The sequence below is a fragment of the Saccoglossus kowalevskii genome, chromosome 20 (genome assembly GCF_978046115.1).
Source record: "Saccoglossus kowalevskii chromosome 20, keSacKowa6.1, whole genome shotgun sequence".
NCBI lineage: Eukaryota > Metazoa > Hemichordata > Enteropneusta > Harrimaniidae > Saccoglossus > Saccoglossus kowalevskii.
In genome coordinates, this window is record NC_140660.1 from 31,162,961 (window position 1) to 31,183,122 (window position 20,162).

Here is a 20,162-nt window from a genome sequence, read left to right on the forward strand (position 1 = left end):
ACTTGACATGTGAATATTACAAGTAGTATTGTGACTACAATTCACTACGTTCAATTACCCACAGTTTGGCACATAATGTGATCTGCTAAGTAAATGGTCAACTTGACATGTGAATATTACAAGTAGTATTGTGACTACAATTCACTACGTTCAATTACACACAGTTTGGCACATAATGTGATCTGCTAAGTAAATGGTCAACTTGACATGTGAATATTACAAGTAGTATTGTGACGACAATTCACTACGTTCAATTACCCACAGTTTGGCACATAATGTGATCTGCTAAGTAAATGGTCAACTTGACATGTGAATATTACAAGTAGTATTGTGACGACAATTCACTACGTTCAATTACACACAGTTTGACACATAATGTGATCTGATAAGTAAATGGTCAACTTGACATGTGAATATTACAAGTAGTATTGTGACTACAATTCACTACGTTCAATTACACACAGTTTGGCACATAATGTGATCTGCTAAGTAAATGGTCAACTTGACATGTGAATATTACAAGTAGTATTGTGACTACAATTCACTACGTTCAATTACACACAGTTTGGCACATAATGTGATCTGCTAAGTAAATGGTCAACTTGACATGTGAATATTACAAGTAGTATTGTGACTACAATTCACTACGTTCAATTACCCACAGTTTGGCACATAATGTGATCTGATAAGTAAATGGTCAACTTGACATGTGAATATTACAAGTAGTATTGTGACTGCAATTCACTACGTTCAATTACACACAGTTTGGCACATAATGTGATCTGCTAAGTAAATGGTCAACTTGGCATGTGAATATTACAAGTAGTATTGTGACTACAATTCACTACGTTCAATTACACACAGTTTGGCACATAATGTGATCTGATAAGTAAATGGTCAACTTGACATGTGAATATTACAAGTAGTATTGTGACTACAATTCACTACGTTCAATTACACACAGTTTGGCACATAATGTGATCTGCTAAGTAAATGGTCAACTTGACATGTGAATATTACAAGTAGTATTGTGACTACAATTCACTACGTTCAATTACCCACAGTTTGGTACATAATGTGATCTGCTAAGTAAATGGTCAACTTGACATGTGAATATTACAAGTAGTATTGTGACTACAATTCACTACGTTCAATTACACACAGTTTGGCACATAATGTGATCTGCTAAGTAAATGGTCAACTTGACATGTGAATATTACAAGTAGTATTGTGACTACAATTCACTACGTTCAATTACCCACAGTTTGGCACATAATGTGATCTGATAAGTAAATGGTCAACTTGACATGTGAATATTACAAGTAGTATTGTGACTACAATTCACTACGTTTAATTACACACAATTTGGCACATAATGTGATCTGCTAAGTAAATGGTCAACTTGACATGTGAATATTACAAGTAGTATTGTGACTACAATTCACTACGTTCAATTACCCACAGTTTGGTACATAATGTGATCTGCTAAGTAAATGGTCAACTTGACATGTGAATATTACAAGTAGTATTGTGACTACAATTCACTACGTTCAATTACCCACAGTTTGGTACATAATGTGATCTGCTAAGTAAATGGTCAACTTGACATGTGAATATTACAAGTAGTATTGTGACTACAATTCACTACGTTCAATTACACACAGTTTGGCACATAATGTGATCTGATAAGTAAATGGTCAACTTGACATGTGAATATTACAAGTAGTATTGTGACTACAATTCACTACGTTCAATTACCCACAGTTTGGTACATAATGTGATCTGCTAAGTAAATGGTCAACTTGACATGTGAATATTACAAGTAGTATTGTGACTACAATTCACTACGTTCAATTACCCACAGTTTGGCACATAATGTGATCTGATAAGTAAATGGTCAACTTGACATGTGAATATTACAAGTAGTATTGTGACTACAATTCACTACGTTCAATTACCCACAGTTTGGCACATAATGTGATCTGCTAAGTAAATGGTCAACTTGACATGTGAATATTACAAGTAGTATTGTGACTACAATTCACTACGTTCAATTACCCACAGTTTGGCACATAATGTGATCTGATAAGTAAATGGTCAACTTGACATGTGAATATTACAAGTAGTATTGTGACTACAATTCACTACGTTCAATTACCCACAGTTTGGCACATAATGTGATCTGATAAGTAAATGGTCAACTTGACATGTGAATATTACAAGTAGTATTGTGACTACAATTCACTACGTTCAATAACACACAGTTTGGCACATAATGTGATCTGATAAGTAAATGGTCAACTTGACATGTGAATATTACAAGTAGTATTGTGACTACAATTCACTACGTTCAATTACACACAGTTTGGCACATAATGTGATCTGCTAAGTAAATGGTCAACTTGACATGTGAATATTACAAGTAGTATTGTGACTACAATTCACTACGTTCAATTACCCACAGTTTGGCACATAATGTGATCTGATAAGTAAATGGTCAACTTGACATGTGAATATTACAAGTAGTATTGTGACTACAATTCACTACGTTCAATAACACACAGTTTGGCACATAATGTGATCTGATAAGTAAATGGTCAACTTGACATGTGAATATTACAAGTAGTATTGTGACTACAATTCACTACGTTCAATTACACACAGTTTGGCACATAATGTGATCTGCTAAGTAAATGGTCAACTTGACATGTGAATATTACAAGTAGTATTGTGACTACAATTCACTACGTTCAATTACCCACAGTTTGGCACATAATGTGATCTGATAAGTAAATGGTCAACTTGACATGTGAATATTACAAGTAGTATTGTGACTACAATTCACTACGTTCAATAACACACAGTTTGGCACATAATGTGATCTGATAAGTAAATGGTCAACTTGACATGTGAATATTACAAGTAGTATTGTGACTACAATTCACTACGTTCAATTACACACAGTTTGGCACATAATGTGATCTGCTAAGTAAATGGTCAACTTGACATGTGAATATTACAAGTAGTATTGTGACTACAATTCACTACGTTCAATAACACACAGTTTGGCACATAATGTGATCTGATAAGTAAATGGTCAACTTGACATGTGAATATTACAAGTAGTATTGTGACTACAATTCACTACGTTCAATTACCCACAGTTTGGCACATAATGTGATCTGCTAAGTAAATGGTCAACTTGACATGTGAATATTACAAGTAGTATTGTGACTACAATTCACTACGTTCAATTACACACAGTTTGGCACATAATGTGATCTGATAAGTAAATGGTCAACTTGACATGTGAATATTACAAGTAGTATTGTGACTACAATTCACTACGTTCAATTACACACAGTTTGGCACATAATGTGATCTGATAAGTAAATGGTCAACTTGACATGTGAATATTACAAGTAGTATTGTGACTACAATTCACTACGTTCAATTACACACAGTGTGGCACATAATGTGATCTGCTAAGTAAATAGTCAACTTGTTTTCAGTCATATTAATGCTGCTGGAAAAATGTGTACTGCAATACAAACCAGGTCTTCATTATAGTTATATTGAGGTTGAGGTTGATGCACTAACATTTGTTTCATATTATTTTTAAATAGTTTCTGAAAAACGTGATCAGTTACAAGATTTTCCTCTGCTTTCTGCTGTAACTATGGAGACACATCTCGTATAATTAAAGAAGTCATCTTGTGGTAAAATCATTGGCACAGCATTGAATACATATTATACATATTATAATATATATATATATATATATATATATATATATATATAAAATATGATGTATGAATGAATATATCAAATTTGAATTAAAATACGTGCATTAGCAACCCATGTCTAATTTATGTACTAAGTTTGAACAAAATCCAACCTTAAATGCCGGAAATGCTTTGTTTTGGACATTTTGGATCAGATAGTCAATCAATATATCTGTATATTTATGCCATGATTGTCACAAAGTTGATACATATGCCCCAATGTTGCTGGGTTCTTTTACCCGTACCAAATTAATTGTTTTTACCTGTAAATGTATAGAGTGGTTGTGACTAGTTCAGCAATATGTTAGGCAATAAATACCAACTCAGTATACAAAAAAACTAAGTAAAGAAATTTAAATAATCACGAAAAAAATGCATTGCAAATAACATTGACCACATTTTCCCAAATAAGGGAAATAAATAAATACATATTTTATTATTATTATTTTAGTTTATCGATATATATTTTTTTTGCATGATATTTATTTACTTGCTCTTGTTTCCGAGTTGCATAACGATTGAAATGTGTTTCCATAGTTTTAGGAGATTTCTCATTAGCGCAATTATTTGACTAAATAACCGGAAGTGAAATCTGCAGTGACCTGACAGGGATCCCTTCATGGTCTGCGAATATCAATTAACATCCTGAATTTGTTTAAATCCGGACGCTATTCCGTCGGACTCAGTGTGAATTCGGCTAATGGGTTGTATCAAGGGTTCTGAATTCCAAAACTGTTATGGTAAAATTCCAGAATTTATTTGGTAACTAAAATCCGCGGGATTTACATATATTTTATTTAAAAAAACTGAAAAAAAAACTTTGCATGTATACTCATAAATTTTTACATAATGACATTTCCTTTGTTACGCAGTATAGCAGGAAATAAATGTTTACACGGTCCCTAGAGGGCGCTCCCTGCATACCGTTGTGACTTGTGTGTAATTGGACAGAGGTTCGTCAGTCTACCCGTAGCCACGTAGAATTTAGCAGCTTTGTGTTCTACTCTCCATTCATTCAGTTTTATTCTCTTGTGTCATCGTTTTCCACTCTATCATGTGCAGCCAATGGAGCTGTTCATCGGAAAGGCTGTTCCAAGGCATTTTTGTTGAGGACAGGGGATTTTTTCTATTTTTTGAAGACGGCGGGATATATCAGTACCCCCAGTGGGCAGGGCAGATTTCTAAAAAAAAATGCATGGACAGGGAAACTTTTTTTAGTTGGTAGGGTACTTACATAAAAAAAATATCGCAGGGTGAGCAAAACAGCCTCCATAATAAAAAGACGCATTGGGGGAAATAACATCTGCTAAATATGGGCAGCCGTGTGCTGTCAATAACTGAAAATACGAGTCACCCATTGATCTGCTGAGTGGTTAATCTATTCAAGTATCCCATAGAAGCCAATGACTCGATGAATTACGCCACCAATCGTCACAGCAATGTAGGTTCTGTCACTGTGAATATTCACCCGGGATTCAGCAGGAGGGCAAGTCGGCGGGAGGGGAGTAAGCAAAACCTTTTTTTTAAATGAGGGGAGGGGAAAGATGAATTTGGTCAGCAGGAGGGGAAGACAATTTTTTTTTCAGGTGTAGGGTAGCTTATGAACAGCTTTTAATTTACCCTCTTTCCTTAATATTAATTAGCATACTTCAAAAGGCCCATAAAATAAATGTTGTCCCAGAGTACGGTGCGCCGCGTGTTTCAAAATTATTTATGGCACGTATATCGATAAACACACGAAATTATTATATAGTATGCATCGTAAATCTTTTATCTTTACTAGAAAAAAAGAAGGATTATAAAGATTATAAAATAACACTTATGATTCGAAAAAAAAATGTGATATGGTGCACAAATAAATAATGTCAAGGGTGGGTTAGTTTGAACAAAAAATGTTAAGTAATTGAAACATTAGAATTGCAATTCCGCCCAGGGCTTCCATTAAAAAAAAAACATTTCATGTGTATAACAATTGAAAAAAAAAACTTGCCTACCCGCTAGATAATAAAAATACGTAAAATGCGTATTTCAAAAGAAAACTCTTGGGCTGATTAGTGGGTGGTCCTATTCATAATAAAAAAAAATATATAAAAAAAAAAACGACTACTCTTAAAAAAAATCATGGTCCAAAATTTTTGGTTCGAATTCCGTGAAATTGACGTGGTCTAGTTTTTTTTTCTGCAAAATAATTAAACATGGGCAAAATAAAACAAGAAAAAAAAAACTTTTGTGTTTAAGTTCCAGAAAAAATATGGCTACCCACCAGATTAATGCAAAGCGTCATGGTCCTGCACCATTAAAAAACCCGCGGTACCTGAATGATGTGATCTACTAGAAAAATATAAATATGGACTTTAAAGAGGAATGTTTTTAATCTTAGAGTAGCCTAAATATGCCCAAAAGATATCACCATTAGAAAACAAATAAACATCTATTGCCCGGGCTTGAAACCTTCCTCTTTAAAAAATATTACTTGTTTCAGAGGAAAAACTACTCGCAGGTACTCGCATTTGAAAGGAACGTGACCAAAAAAAAACAAAAAAAAACACGCACACACACATATATATATATACTTTGTCCTTGTCTTTAAAAAAAACGCGTGGTCATCTCGTATCAGAAAAATCAGAAAAAAAAACATGGGTATATCTATTTGAAAGAAAACTATGGGGCCCTGTCGCATTTCAAAAAAAAACATGGGTACTATGATTTCAAGGAAGTTACGTGGCCCTCTCGCTTGAGAAAAAAACAAACATTCGCCTTCCCAGAGTTCCCTGCGTTAAAAAAACGTGGGCACGGGATTTAAATTTTGTGTGGCGTCCGCTTGAAAGAAATTTAGGCACTCTGCGACCAGAAGAAGAATATTCACACTCCATGACGAGGACAATTGACCAGTAACTTAGGAGATCCAACAGAGAGAACCATGTGACTTGTTTGTATCATTAGCGCATGGCAAATCAGTGGGTTTGGGAAGATTTCGACAGCCAGGTTTGCAAAGATATCTAGAACTCAGAAGCCGTGCAATTTGGATGATTGAAAGAGTTTAGGAGCGAGAAGGAGTTGAATGATTTCTGTCTGTACCAACTAAGTAGACTGGGTCGTTTCTGAACAGGATATTAAGGTATGAAGTTACGTTTTAAAAGATCCCCTTCATCATGTGGCGGGCATGTACATGTCCTGGGGTACATGTGTAACCCTAGCGTACACTACTGGTACCACAGTGCTGTCACGGTGTGTCCGTTCGGTTGATAGACGTCCCCCACCACAAACCTGCATACCTCCGTAGAAAGTCCGGGACTTATATTATAGGCTAATTATGATAAAAGAAATAGCAAAATGGCGAAATAGAGAAATACTAGTAATACAATTGAGATAATAGTAATAGTATTATGTCCACTGTAATCCCATATCGCATATCAAATAATCTCACATTTTTGGTATGAAATAATTTTTAATGGGGCAAATGATGTCGGTAAACGATACTAGTCTTCAAGAGTGACCGCGCTCGTGCTAGCCGGTGTAGCGCCGCCACAGGCCAATATAAAATAAAACATGACGGGACGCGCGAGCTTTCAAGACGCTTTAAATATGTGCCATTCTTCATGTACATGTTACAGCCGTTCTGAGAATTATTCGGACAGTCAGTTAGCAAAATGACTCGCAACTTTGCAAAACACGTTGGTCTTTGCCCAATCTAGACTTGTCGGCGCCACATGAGTGACGGGCGCGTGGTTTGGGATTACTATTTCATAGGAGTTGTCGGCTTGGTGAATTGTAAGTATTATCTAGCGTGCGTTTACAGCAACCATTCTTTATTTTTTATAATTATATTGTAATTATTTTCAATAATTTTGAAAATCACAAGTTGGCTTAAATCTGTCGAAAAATGTCAACCCCTCGCTCATTTTAGTCAATTGTACCTGTTACAAAAATGGACTAAATATAATAACGGTCGTTATACCCTGTCATTTTCAAATCGCAGTTGAAAAAATGATTCGATGTCAGGTGGACTCAGATGGTTATAACAATTTAAAATAACACTTTGAATGCATATACAACATATAACTTGTTAATATATGGTAACCAACGCGTGTCGCTTTGAAAACTGCGTTTTACTCGCATCTTGCAAGATAATGGAATTATTCCAGTTGTGGGCGTGCCAATACACAACTGCGCCATCAAGTCTAGATTGGAAAAGACCCAAGTGTTTTGCAAAGTTCCAACATATATTGCTAACTGACTGTCCGAATAATTCCCAGAACGGCTGTAAAGTTAACGCTATATTGTTCGATTTCTGAGCTGAAAGGTAGTGTGGTGTAATTTTCGCCTGTGTTCACCTAGTGTTGTATTATTGTATTAATTATACATGTATTATTTTTCAATTTCGCTATTTCGCCATTTCTCTGATTATAATTAGCCAAGTTATAACTTTTTAATGAAATAGCATGCCCAGGTACCAAAAACCATGATCGATTAACACATATATCCAACACTCCCAGTTCGGAGTTCAATTGTGTATGAAATCAGCTACTTTGCCTTAAAAACAAAAGATTCAATTAAATTAAAAATGGCAGCGTTTGGTGAATGATTCATCGGTACCTACGTGTTTACAATTTTCCCTTTACTAGTCGTTTCAAATTAATTTTTTATAACTATATCGTCGTTTCAACTGATTTCGGCTGGAAAACTACTTATTTTTAACTTGCGTACCAACTCCGGTGTTTATCCGCCATAACAGCGAGTGATGGCATTAGTGACCAGCTTATGATAAACATTTAATACAAGAATGTAACTCTGCTTATAGCTGTTGTTTCATAGCCCTCTTAGGCCGAGTATTTTTATTTGGTATTCCTTGCCGGCAATCTTGCGAAAATGTCAGATAAGTAAAAAGAAATTAAAAATCAAGTGTCTGTCGCAATATTGAGGAACGCAACTGCAGCTACTCTGCTAATTGATTACAGTATTGTTGTTACAATGCGAAATGGTGTTAAGAGCCGAGAACCTTCAGTTTGTTTAAGCTGTTCAAGCAGGAAAGTGGGGGGGGGGGGTAAAGGGTTGTAAAGCTGTCATGTAAGCTGTGATGACAATTACAAAATTTGACTGTTTACTCACACTGGTTATATAAATCTGAATTGTATGTGCCACAAGTGTGTTAAACAGGTTGCTCCTGATCTCCTAATCAGCAGTTTTAATATTTCTTTATTACACAACTAATAACTAATGCTAAAAATCAACACACAGATAAAGAATGTTTAAAAAATTTATATGTAGTACAGTAGTAGGTGCTAGGAGCACTAGTAGTACTGTAATTAATTTAGACTAGTAGTAGGATTAGTTTGCCTACAAGTTTTCTATTCTCAAGGATCTTTATCTCTTTTGTCATTTTAGATGACTGTGATAAATACATCCACATGTAGTCTAATATACAATATTTGGTTTGTTTCAATGTTTTTTCAAGGGCTTAAGGCCATGGTACATGCTGACAACATATTTAATGATAAAAAAACAGTCAACATTTGTTGGCAATACATTGCCTAATATGGCAGATGGAGATAGGTTGCCAACAAATTTTAGCAACAAATGTGTTCCCATGTATCATGGCCTTTAGTATCATTTAATGAAAAATTAGAATTTTTGGGGGGTTTATCAGTGTGTTGTGGATAACTTAATTTCTCAAAATCACATGAGAAAACATGCAACCCACATCACAATGTACAGTTTGTGAGATTTATTATAGATGCTGTGTCTGTAGTGTACTAAATGATGACATTAATCTTAAAATAAATTATGAGTTTTGAAATAATTATAGAATATTAACGTATTCTCATTTTTGGTGACATATAGTACATGTACTTGATACCTGTATCTCATATCTAAGTAACAAATAGTTGTCCTTATTTGCAGTATACAAGTATGGATTTACAGCAGACTCTTCAGACAATCAATTCGCCTACTGTGAGTTCTGCTGTCAACAGGCTTTTTTCGGGTCGTTCACAGCCTAGCTCAGTGAAATCTCCACAGAAGAAGATACAAAACAAAACAACATTGAAGAGTCAACCTCTTGTCAAAGGTTACTTAACACGCTCAAAAAGTTATCATCTAAAACTGTGTGTTTTGAAATATCATCAGGAAGTTATCAGTGATAGCGGTAATGCTCACACCTGGGATGGAAACTATTTATTTAAAGGAGATCTATGCCTTGAAAATAAATGGAGTGAGATGCGGTCAAATCAGGAGATTATGACTCTGATTATGAATGCATACCCAAGTTATACTGGTCATTACAGACATATAAATATACCTCGTGCTGGATATATGCAGTTAAGAATTGTATCACGATCTTTCTCATACAGTGCAAAAGCATTGTGGGATACAAGAACTCAAAGTAAAACTGTGTATATTATGCTAGATTCTGATGTTGAAGAGATTGGACCTGTGAGCCCAGCTGAACCTACAAGTGATAATAATTCACAGGAAAATTCTGAAAACACAGCAAGTGTTTTTACAACTGAAATAGATGCAGAAGTTGAAAGTCCTGCCCAGGCAGTATCTGTTGAAAATGATGCAATTATTTCTCCCCTAATTAACATCGAGACAGCATCAGTGAATGATGCAAGTACTACTGCAGATTGTTCTATAAACTCTACTTCACAAAAGCATGTTTCATTTGCTGACCAATCTTCATGTAGCAATGAGATAAACCCAGGATATTTACATGCAGAACATTTTGAAGAGTTAATATTAGATAACCAGGATACCTGTATAGATGTTGAGGATACAGAACATTTTTCACGGGAACTGAATGTTACTTCAAGTGGAGTTATCAATGTAGATGCAGATACAAACAGTGCTACAGAAAAAAATCAAGATGATGTTTGTATGGTAATAGAGAAAGACAACATTTCACCTCAATTTGAATCTATATGTGAGAATCACTCGCCACAACAGGTCTGTACACAAGAATGCCATACTATTTCTAATACGAAACACAGTGAATGGTCTCTTGAAAATCCAAAGAAAAGAAATATAGCAGCAGTCAATCCTGATACAGTAGGAAATAAAAAGAATCAAAGAAAAAATCTCTATGGTGTAAGTACAATTGTTATTTTCCTTAGGCACACTTTTCCCCTTGATTGATTGTAAAGTAAGTTAGGTAGTTGTAAATACACACATCTCAAATTTGATTAATCCTAAAATTAATCTCAAATCAATAGCAAATCTGATGAAAATCATTTGAAACATTCAAATTTTTGCTCCTGAATTTGATGCATTTTGGTGTTTAGTTACATTGAGGTTAACTGAGGATAGTTTTCATGTCTACATGTACTAGGATCTTACTCTTAGAGATATTATTAACAATGCTGAGAGCACTGAAAAGAAAGAAGGTTATGGTAACTATATACAAACATATAAACTGACATTTATGTTAGTCAATGATTGAGGTACACCATAGTCTATGGTGTCCTATAGTTTATTAGTAGCATGTCTGTAATTGATAATATTTTACTTAAATCTATTAAACTAAGCATTTTTATAGTTGTTTAATTAAGTTTTTGTATTTTAGCTGTATTGGCATAATGTATAATGTTACTGTTTTGTGAAGTTTTTTGTGAAACTTGTATTTCTTTTTACATGTATATCATAATTGTTACTTTGTGATTAAGCAATACTGATTTGTACTCAGCTTAGTAGACTCTGTATTTTGCATAGTGTTGTTAAATCACAAGATTGTATCACAGCATGGCCCTGATTAATAATTATTTTTCTATATTTTACTTCAATTAAGGTCTCCCAAATATAGATAATTCTTGTGCAGTGAATGTGGTAATTAATCTTCTTGCATGCATGAAGCCAATAATGGAACTACTGAAGGTAATGGTAGATGGAGGTCCATGTATTGAAGCTGTTATTAATGTAAGTCTTCATGTATATACAAAATGCATATATAAAATAGCTGTCATTTGTACATACACCTGCTATATTTCTGACAGTATGTTGGCTGTACTCTGATCTTGGATGACATGCCCTATATATGCTACACATATCCTGTTTCAACATGATTTGATATTCTAAGCAGACAGTAATACATAACTCCATGTGTCATGGCCCTCCTGTGTTGCATTTTAATTTCTCATCACTTGACACATATTCACTAATTTCCATATAAATATATTTTTCTTATAAGTTATTGGAACTGATGAGACTGAATTATTTTAAAAATATATGCTGGTATGTAACAGCACTTTCACACTATTTATTTTACTGTATTCCATGAAGTTAATTTCATTGATTGGTAACACTGGTAATATTCAAGTTGAATACAAGACTGCTGTTGTCAATTTACTATGTAGCCTACCATGTACAGGAATGGCCCAAAAGTCTGGTTGTGACCCTCAAGAGCTGTATGAAGAAATTTTGAAAGCAATGGCAGCTGAAAGTGAGGTAAGAGAGTACATGCATTGTACTTTGTTCCTCCAAAATTGAGTTTTTGGTATATTGTTTATCTGTCCTGTATGTATATACAGATTGTTTGTTGTTTGTTTTGACCCTATGTTTTTCCTATAGTACAATATTATTTATTTATTTGCCAGTTCACAATGAAGATTGTGGATTTACTCACTTGTACACACCATACTCATTAATATGTTCCAATGTCAATTTATAGATGATACATCACTTACACACATTTAAACATTTACAGTCATCCTGTTGTGATTCACTACTGTTACATGTGTGCTGGGAACACACAGGACAACTTCTTCACTGTCCACCTCTGACAGTACGCCATTATCCTAACTAGATATGCCATGAGGCAATTTGAATTATCACTGCTAAGTGAGTAGGCGACCATGCAAATCAAACCCACAATTCGCTTGATGCGGCATCGAATTCCTATGTCAAGTCACAAAAGTTTGAACAGGGACCATGTCATTAACAACTTGTTAGTGCCCGTTCGGACGAAGTCGGAAAACGGGGACTTATAATTCGGTCTCCATCCATCCGTCCGGAGTCATATCTCAGAATTCCTTTGGACCGATTCCGTTCATTCTTTGCATGTGCTGAGTACTTTATGTGGGACATATGCACATGCAGTGGTTTAGCAATTCGATTCAAAATGGCCGACTGGCAGCCATCTTGTTTTTTGAAAATGTTGTATTTTGGACATGCTTTGTCAGTTTTCATTCAAACATGGTACATAGATTATACATGTTACGATACATGTCCATGACGATTTATTTCACAATTGGAACAAAGATGGTCAACTATTTTTTTTGAAAATGTTGTATTTGTTTTTGAAAATGTTGTATTTTGAACATGCTTTGTCAGTTTTCATTCAAATTTAGTACATAGATCATACATGTTAGGATACATGTCTCCGACCGTCCGTGAGTTCCTGAGTCTGTTCGTCCGTCCGTGTGTCCGGCCGTCATTCTGTTCAATCTCATATTTCAGAATCCTGTGGACCGATTCCGTTCATTCTTTGCATGTGCCTAGTACCTTATGTGGCACATATGCACATGCAGTGGTTTAGCGATTCGATTCAAAATGGCCGACTGGCCATCTTGTTTTTTGAAAATGTTGTGTTTTGGACAAACTTTGTCAGTTGTCATTCAAACTTGGTACATAGATTATACATGTTAGGATACATGTCCATTACATTTCGCAATTAGATCAAAGATGGTCGACTGGCAGGCATCTTGTTTTTGTTTTTTTATGCGGTATCTTGGACGTGCTCTGTCAGTTTTCATTCAAATCTGGCAATGTTAGGATGCATGTCCATGACAATTTGTTTCAAAATCTGGTCAAGGATGGCCGATTGACCGCCATCTGACTTTTTGGCCTTACTACTATATTTCCACAATTTATGTATCATTTTCATTCGTATTTGGCACATACATCATACATATCAGTGTGTTTCATAATCAGATCAAAGATGGCCGAATAATGGCTGTTTTTATTTTTGGTCATATTACTACTACACGGAACACATGTTTTGATGTAAATAAACAATTTGTTGTATACGCCACTTGGAACTCAAGTTTCAAGGACACGCTCGCGACAACCTCTCTGCTTCAATATGACGAGCGCAAACAGAACTTTCAAAAATTTAACGGGGACTTTTCAATGACTTGTTGTATTTAACATGTGTCTGAAGACTATCTCAAAGATTAGTTCTCAATAGATAATTAATCTATGAATGTGATTCTTCCCTTATAATTATTATTTGATACAGTGTATATTGTTTTATTTTTCTCATACTTGAATTTAACTTTATTATAGCAATTGGCACTAGTCATAACTAGTACTTTAGGTGGGAAAAGAAGAAGAAGATGGATATATGAAAATGAAGAGTATGAAGACTGCAGTAAACAATATATCCTTAAATTTTACATTCCGCCTTGTTATATAAATAAAGTCAGGACTAAAAATTAACAATTTGACTTGGAAGCCCATGAGGGGATACCATCTTGCAAAAACGGCAGGCTATGGTAATTTATAGTAGCCAGAATTTTTCTGTGTTTGAAGTTGTGGAGAGTGGCTATCTACAAATGTATCCACAGTATACATTTTGTGAATGATATTCAGTTTGCTAGATTATCGGCTTATACAGTAGATACCATAGTCTATTGCTAGCGCACAAGAATTTACGGTCACATGATGAAAGCCATCTAATACATTTAATCTTGCATACCGGGCTGGTAAAGTAGTCCACGAACTGTAGAATGACATAAGTCATTTCTTATGTCAGTCTTTTATGTTTGTTTATTGTTACCAAGATAAATTCTAATTTGTTTTTTAAATTCTAATTCTAATTCTAATTTCCTGTGGGCTACTACTTGTCAACAATGCTGGCCCATAATCAGAACAGGTAATCTGTTTTTCTTCTGCTACTGCCAACAATTATTTGTGTGATCTTGTATAGAATTTGTTATTAACCAATATTTGATGCTCGTTTCTAAATATACAATAATGTTTAGTATGTATTAAACTTTTGCCATTATTTAGTACATACTTTCCTTTACAAACATTCTTACTACCCTGGTATATAATTTATTTAACTCCAGAGTTTGGAAATAGCATTGATGGTATGTTGAACAAGTACTTACAGGATAGAGTGTTGTATAGTTTGAAAGATGTACCTGATAATATACGTGCTGATTTCTCTTCAGGCACTGAGCAAGGTCTCTTAGGTTAGTAATCAATATGCATGTTATGTTCTTTGAGTGTTTTCAGTATATACTACTTGTGTTTAACACACTCAGTTGTCATACATAATATGCTGAATTTCAAATAAACTCTAGGATGATTTTTTTTTCTTAAGATGAAATGTTGCAACATGTTGACTATTGGTATCAAACACCTGAGAACTTAGTTATAGGAATAGAGAGAGGAAAAGGCTATGGTGATAAAGTAAGTTCTGTTCTTGGTTAAGTCAATTATTTGTTGTTGTATCAAAGACATTCAGGGTATTTTTATGTTGAAATGAAGAAGTTTGTGTCTATATATTTGCTACCTGCATCACATGTACAATGAAACGGTTTTGGTCATTTGCTCGCTATTTTATTAATTCCACTAAATGAAGATAACTCAGTAGTTGTTATTTTATATTACTGTCTGTTGTGTTTTCTTGTCAGTAGAATTTCTAGTGGATATGTTCAGTGAAATTAATGTTTTTGACTGCTTCAAAATGAAGCTTTAAATTTTGATACCTTGGATTGTTCTACGAGTCTGTGTCAATTCTTATATTATTTCTTATCAATTTATAATTCATTTGTAAAGGTAATTGTTAAATTGTGAGTAAAAATAAAATAATATATTGAGGAAGAGTGTTGACTAATGTGCTTAATGACCAGAAATATTAATAATTTCACCAGTGTCTTAGAGAAAGCTGACCAATATTTTCTAATGATGAGTAATGTTTTGTCACTTTGTTTTGTCCCCATGTGTTTATTTGATTGTTGCATTGGATGTAGGACAATTCAATGGTTCTTGTTCCTCGCTATCTACCAACTGAAGCTTTATTATCACCGCAAGATTTCCCATGCTATTGGCAGTCAGCACATTTTGAGGCAACTGCAATGGTAATACATTCAGAAATCAGAAATCATGTGACTCTAATTGTTAGAAAAGATTCTAATTTGTGGTAAGTAATTCATTAGACATGGTTTATAGTACAGTACCTACACTAACCTATCATAAGATTTACCTTTAAATATTGCCCTTGTAAGAGAAATACTTAATCTCAGTTTACACGTGTATACTTGTTTAATTCAAACCAGTTTTCACGCAGTTTGGTCACTTGGCTAAGCTGTGAATTAGTTCATATGTCTCAATTATAAACTGCTGAATTGTTTGATTTATATTTGACCTGTTATATTTTTATACTTAGGTTATTGTATGATGATTCTCACACGTATCAGTTTTCAATGACATCTCGCATATGGAAGTATCTTCAAGGTGGTAATCGACAAGACAGTGTTGATATCCTTTTCCATACCATATGTATATAATTAGGTAGTCCTTGTTAAGGCCTATATAAAAATATTCTGATTTATATATAGACAGACAGTTTCTTGCAGAAATTCTTCACAGTAATGTGTTTTAACAATTAATACATACAAATTAAATTTTGTCCACCAAGCTTTTCGCTCTTTGATCAATTAGCAAAAAAAGCGATGCAAATAAAAATAAAATCCATACTGTATCTTCTCTTGCATTTCATGTTTGTGCACAGTTAATAGTAATTGAATTATGATGTGTTCATGTGGTAGACCTTTAAATGCTGACAAAGTTTAATTTAATTTATCTCATAATTTTCTGCCTTGATTCTAGTCACAGTATAATATTGAAATATATTGGTTATTGAAATTTAAGAAATTAAATAATTATTTATGATAATTTTCCTATATACCAATTACTTATGATAGCTTACTCCATGGATGGATTTTTTTCTTCGTTACCAATGGATTTGAGTGATGCTGCAATGGTTGCAGCCAGAGAAAGGTAATCATGCTATTGCTATTGGATTTATATTCACCCAAATCAGACATTTTGCTGTTATTTAATCGCATCTATTTGTGTATGTTAATTGTTTTATGATCAGTGGAAACAATTTATTTTGTTTTATGCAAATATTAACCTATATTCATTTGTGTCTGCAGACTGCAAGATTTAGTTGATTTTGAAGAAAAAAGTAGTGGATCAGGTAAGAGAGTGGACCATTTGATTTGTGTGGGGGGTAGGTGGGGCTGGGTCTGGAAAATTTCATGAAAAAAATCTGGCACATTTCTTGAAACAAAAAATTCTACTCTTTATCAGTAAGGACCAAGAACCATACCAAGCCTCATAGCGAAAAAGATTCTATGCTTGCATGGCTTTCAACTCAAACTTTCTTGTTCGGGACCAAGATCAATGTATTTCCTGCATTTGCTGAGTCTGGCCTGATTGATCAGATGCATATTTTGCCACATGCCAACTGGGTCCACTGGTTCAGCACAAGCCAAGATCGGTAAATGCATGTTGTGTTTCATACCAGGTCGACCTTCCCAATTAGCTTGAAAGTATTGTCCAAACTGGATGTCGTGTCAGATTGCTAGCATATTTTACATACTGATACCTACAATGGCTATCTTTTGAATTGTTCATTTGCACTATAAATCGCCTTATTCCTATTTAGGTTAATATTTCAGCTTTTGGATCAAAACTAATCAAAATTCTTTAGATGTGTAGTTGTCAGATTTGTTACATTTCAGATCGCAGATGACACAGCGGAGCTGTTGGTGTGGGGTCCGTGGTCGGCGTGAAGTTTTTCCTTTAAACAACTTCTTCTTCAAAAGTACTTGACCAATATTTGTATTTGGGGTGGTCCTCTGTCAGATTTGTTAAATTTGTCTCAAAATATGCAATTTGGATTTTTAGTGAATATTTTTGTCATTTTGGGGGAAAAAATCTTATTTTCGACAACTAGTCCGAAAAAGTGTAAATGCTTTCATATTTCCAGCAATGATACATGGGGTGGTCCTCTGTCAGATTTGTTAAATTTGTATCAAAATATGCAAATTCAGATTTTTAGTGAATATTTTTTTCATGTTATTTTTGACAATGAAGACAGCGGAGCTATTTCGACTGCCAGGTAGCTTGTTTACATTTTTGACTTCTTCTTAAAAACTACTAATCCGATTGTTTTGATATTTTGTATATAGGTACCCTAGGTGGACCTCTCTCAGATGTGTTCATTTTGTGATGATATCTTCAAATCTCTAATTTTTAGTAAAAATGGTATTTTCGTCTTCTTCTTGAAATCCGGTAGCCAGAATGCTTTGATACTTGCTATGTATGTACCTTGGGTAGACCTCTATCAAATTTGTTCTTTTTGTGACATTATCTTCAATTCACTATTATTTGCAAATATTTTTATCATTTCTGGTCAAAAAATAACCCGTTTTAATCTGCTCATTTGGATATCTTATCGTCTTGTGTATGTCTGATCTAATTTTGTTGAATGTTTTTGTTAATTTTTTGTTAGAAAGGATATTGTCTGATTTTAAAAAGGTTTGGCAGTATCTTCAATTTACTTCTTTAATTAATTAATTAATCCTGTTAAAATGATTTTTTTAACTCCCCAATCCTGTGTGATGCACTAATTGAATCTTATTATGTCTTCATTACATGCCCACTCGATTTCTTACCTGTCCATGGCTTAATAACTAATGCCCACCCACAACATGTTCATTTCGTACTCTATAAAAAAGCGCCCACTTCAAAGTGTGTAACTCTGTCTTCGTTAAAAAATAATGCCCTCACTCAATATATTCATTATCTGCCCAAGTGGCAAGGCTTGAAATTTGTCTCTATGTTTTTTTTCTTTCTGTTAGGATTGAATAGACAGTTTGTGCAAAGAAGAATCACAAAACGCTTAAAAGAAGTAGTGGGTATGGACTCACTGAAGAAGAAAGTTGAACGACTTGCAATTCGAACAATAACAAATAAAGTAAGAAGTTCAGTGACTAAGCAGGTTGAAGAACCACTGAATTTATTATTTTATGGTCCGCCTGGTTCAGGGAAAACCATGTTTGCATGTCTGCTTGGTGGTAAGTATTTAAAACCAAAATAAAATATGCTACCATACTGACAAACTACATGTTAGCTTGATTTGCTCATTCTATTGTGATATCTTGATTATTCTCTGTTGTCTTTCATTCTATCATTGTCTGCCTGTCCACTCATGTATGAATCAGATTGATGACCTGTTTGCTTGTTTCACTGCATGTATGTGTTTATATTTTTTTGCAAAACTATTCATGACGTCAGTACACCAAGTCTATTTTGATGTTATTTGATGTTAATGATTGGATGAATTTTAGACATTTATCCATAACTTTTACAGGGTGCCTTTATGATGTGGGAATAATCAAAGAAAACAAGATGGTAGAAATACAGCGTGACAATGTTGTTGCATCCTATGTTGGCGAGTCTGAGAAAAGAATAAAGCAGAAAATTAAATCTGCAGCAGGGGGTATTTTATTTATTGATGAAGCATATTCACTTTATAAAGGGAAGACAACTAATGATTTTGGGATTGATATTATTAACACAATCATGCACTATCTAAATGCAGATGCAATGGAAAATACACCTGTATTTATAATGGCTGGATATCAGTGTGAAATGGAAAGACTCTTGAAGGCCAATGAGGGTCTATTAAGAAGGTTTCGTGCGCCATGGATTTTTCCTGCTTATACAGCAGAGGAATTGCTGAATATTTTGTTGAATAAGTTGACAAGGCAGGGCTTTTTATTTGAGGGTGTTGAGCAAGACATATTTGGCCTTATTAATTGTGTTCCATTAAATATACGACTGAAGCAAAATGCTGGTATCTGTGGAAACATAATCAATTATATTAAAGAAAGCATTGATGAGCGTATCGTAGACCTGAATGATACTCTGGGATTATTTACCATTAATCAGCATGATATACGTAATGCCAAACATGCATTAAGTGAAAATTTATCACTGTATAGTAATAATGCAAGGAGAACTGTAGGAACGCAAGCTCATCAAGACCTTTCTCCCCTTGAAGGCGAGTGTTGTGTTTGGGTTGAAGAGAATCTGGCTGCTTAACAGTACCAGGTTATGTGTGCACTATGGTTTAACCAAACTTTCATTCAAACAAGATGTGTTGAGATATTTGTAGTTTAATTCACCTTTCGACAGTCAATAGTTTACTCATGTACTTGCCTAATAATACCATACCGTATTGCCTCTTTTAGAAGCGCACATAAACCCAAAATTATTTCTTTCTATTGTAAGAAGAAAATAATATTGTACTTTGACCATACACAAACACTTCTAATAGAGGAAATATGCTATTGTATTTTG

The 20,162-nt window shown here is 34.2% G+C and overlaps 3 protein-coding genes across 3 annotated transcripts; all 3 read left to right on the top strand.

Moving 5' to 3' along the window:
* The first annotated feature begins 10,022 nt into the window (after nt 1-10,022).
* Nucleotides 10,023-14,112, top strand: LOC146730213 (uncharacterized). The gene is made up of 4 exons (XM_085494486.1): nt 10,023-10,871; nt 11,569-11,696; nt 12,060-12,224; nt 14,064-14,112. Exons 1-2 carry the CDS (start codon nt 10,023-10,025, stop codon nt 11,581-11,583), a joined length of 864 nt encoding a protein of 287 aa, XP_085350612.1. The 3' UTR covers nt 11,584-11,696; nt 12,060-12,224; nt 14,064-14,112.
* On the top strand, nt 11,640-16,294 carry LOC146730214 (uncharacterized). The gene is made up of 7 exons (XM_085494487.1): nt 11,640-11,696; nt 12,060-12,224; nt 14,064-14,148; nt 14,849-14,974; nt 15,106-15,194; nt 15,758-15,927; nt 16,174-16,294. Exons 1-7 carry the CDS (start codon nt 11,640-11,642, stop codon nt 16,292-16,294), a joined length of 813 nt encoding a protein of 270 aa, XP_085350613.1.
* A 414-nt stretch (nt 16,295-16,708) lies between these two features.
* On the top strand, nt 16,709-19,904 carry LOC146730215 (uncharacterized). Its single transcript, XM_085494488.1, has 4 exons — nt 16,709-16,787; nt 16,946-16,989; nt 18,659-18,874; nt 19,171-19,904. The coding sequence occupies exons 1-4, from the start codon at nt 16,720-16,722 to the stop codon at nt 19,902-19,904; spliced, it is 1,062 nt and encodes a 353-aa protein (XP_085350614.1). The 5' UTR covers nt 16,709-16,719.
* Nucleotides 19,905-20,162: the final 258 nt, after the last annotated feature.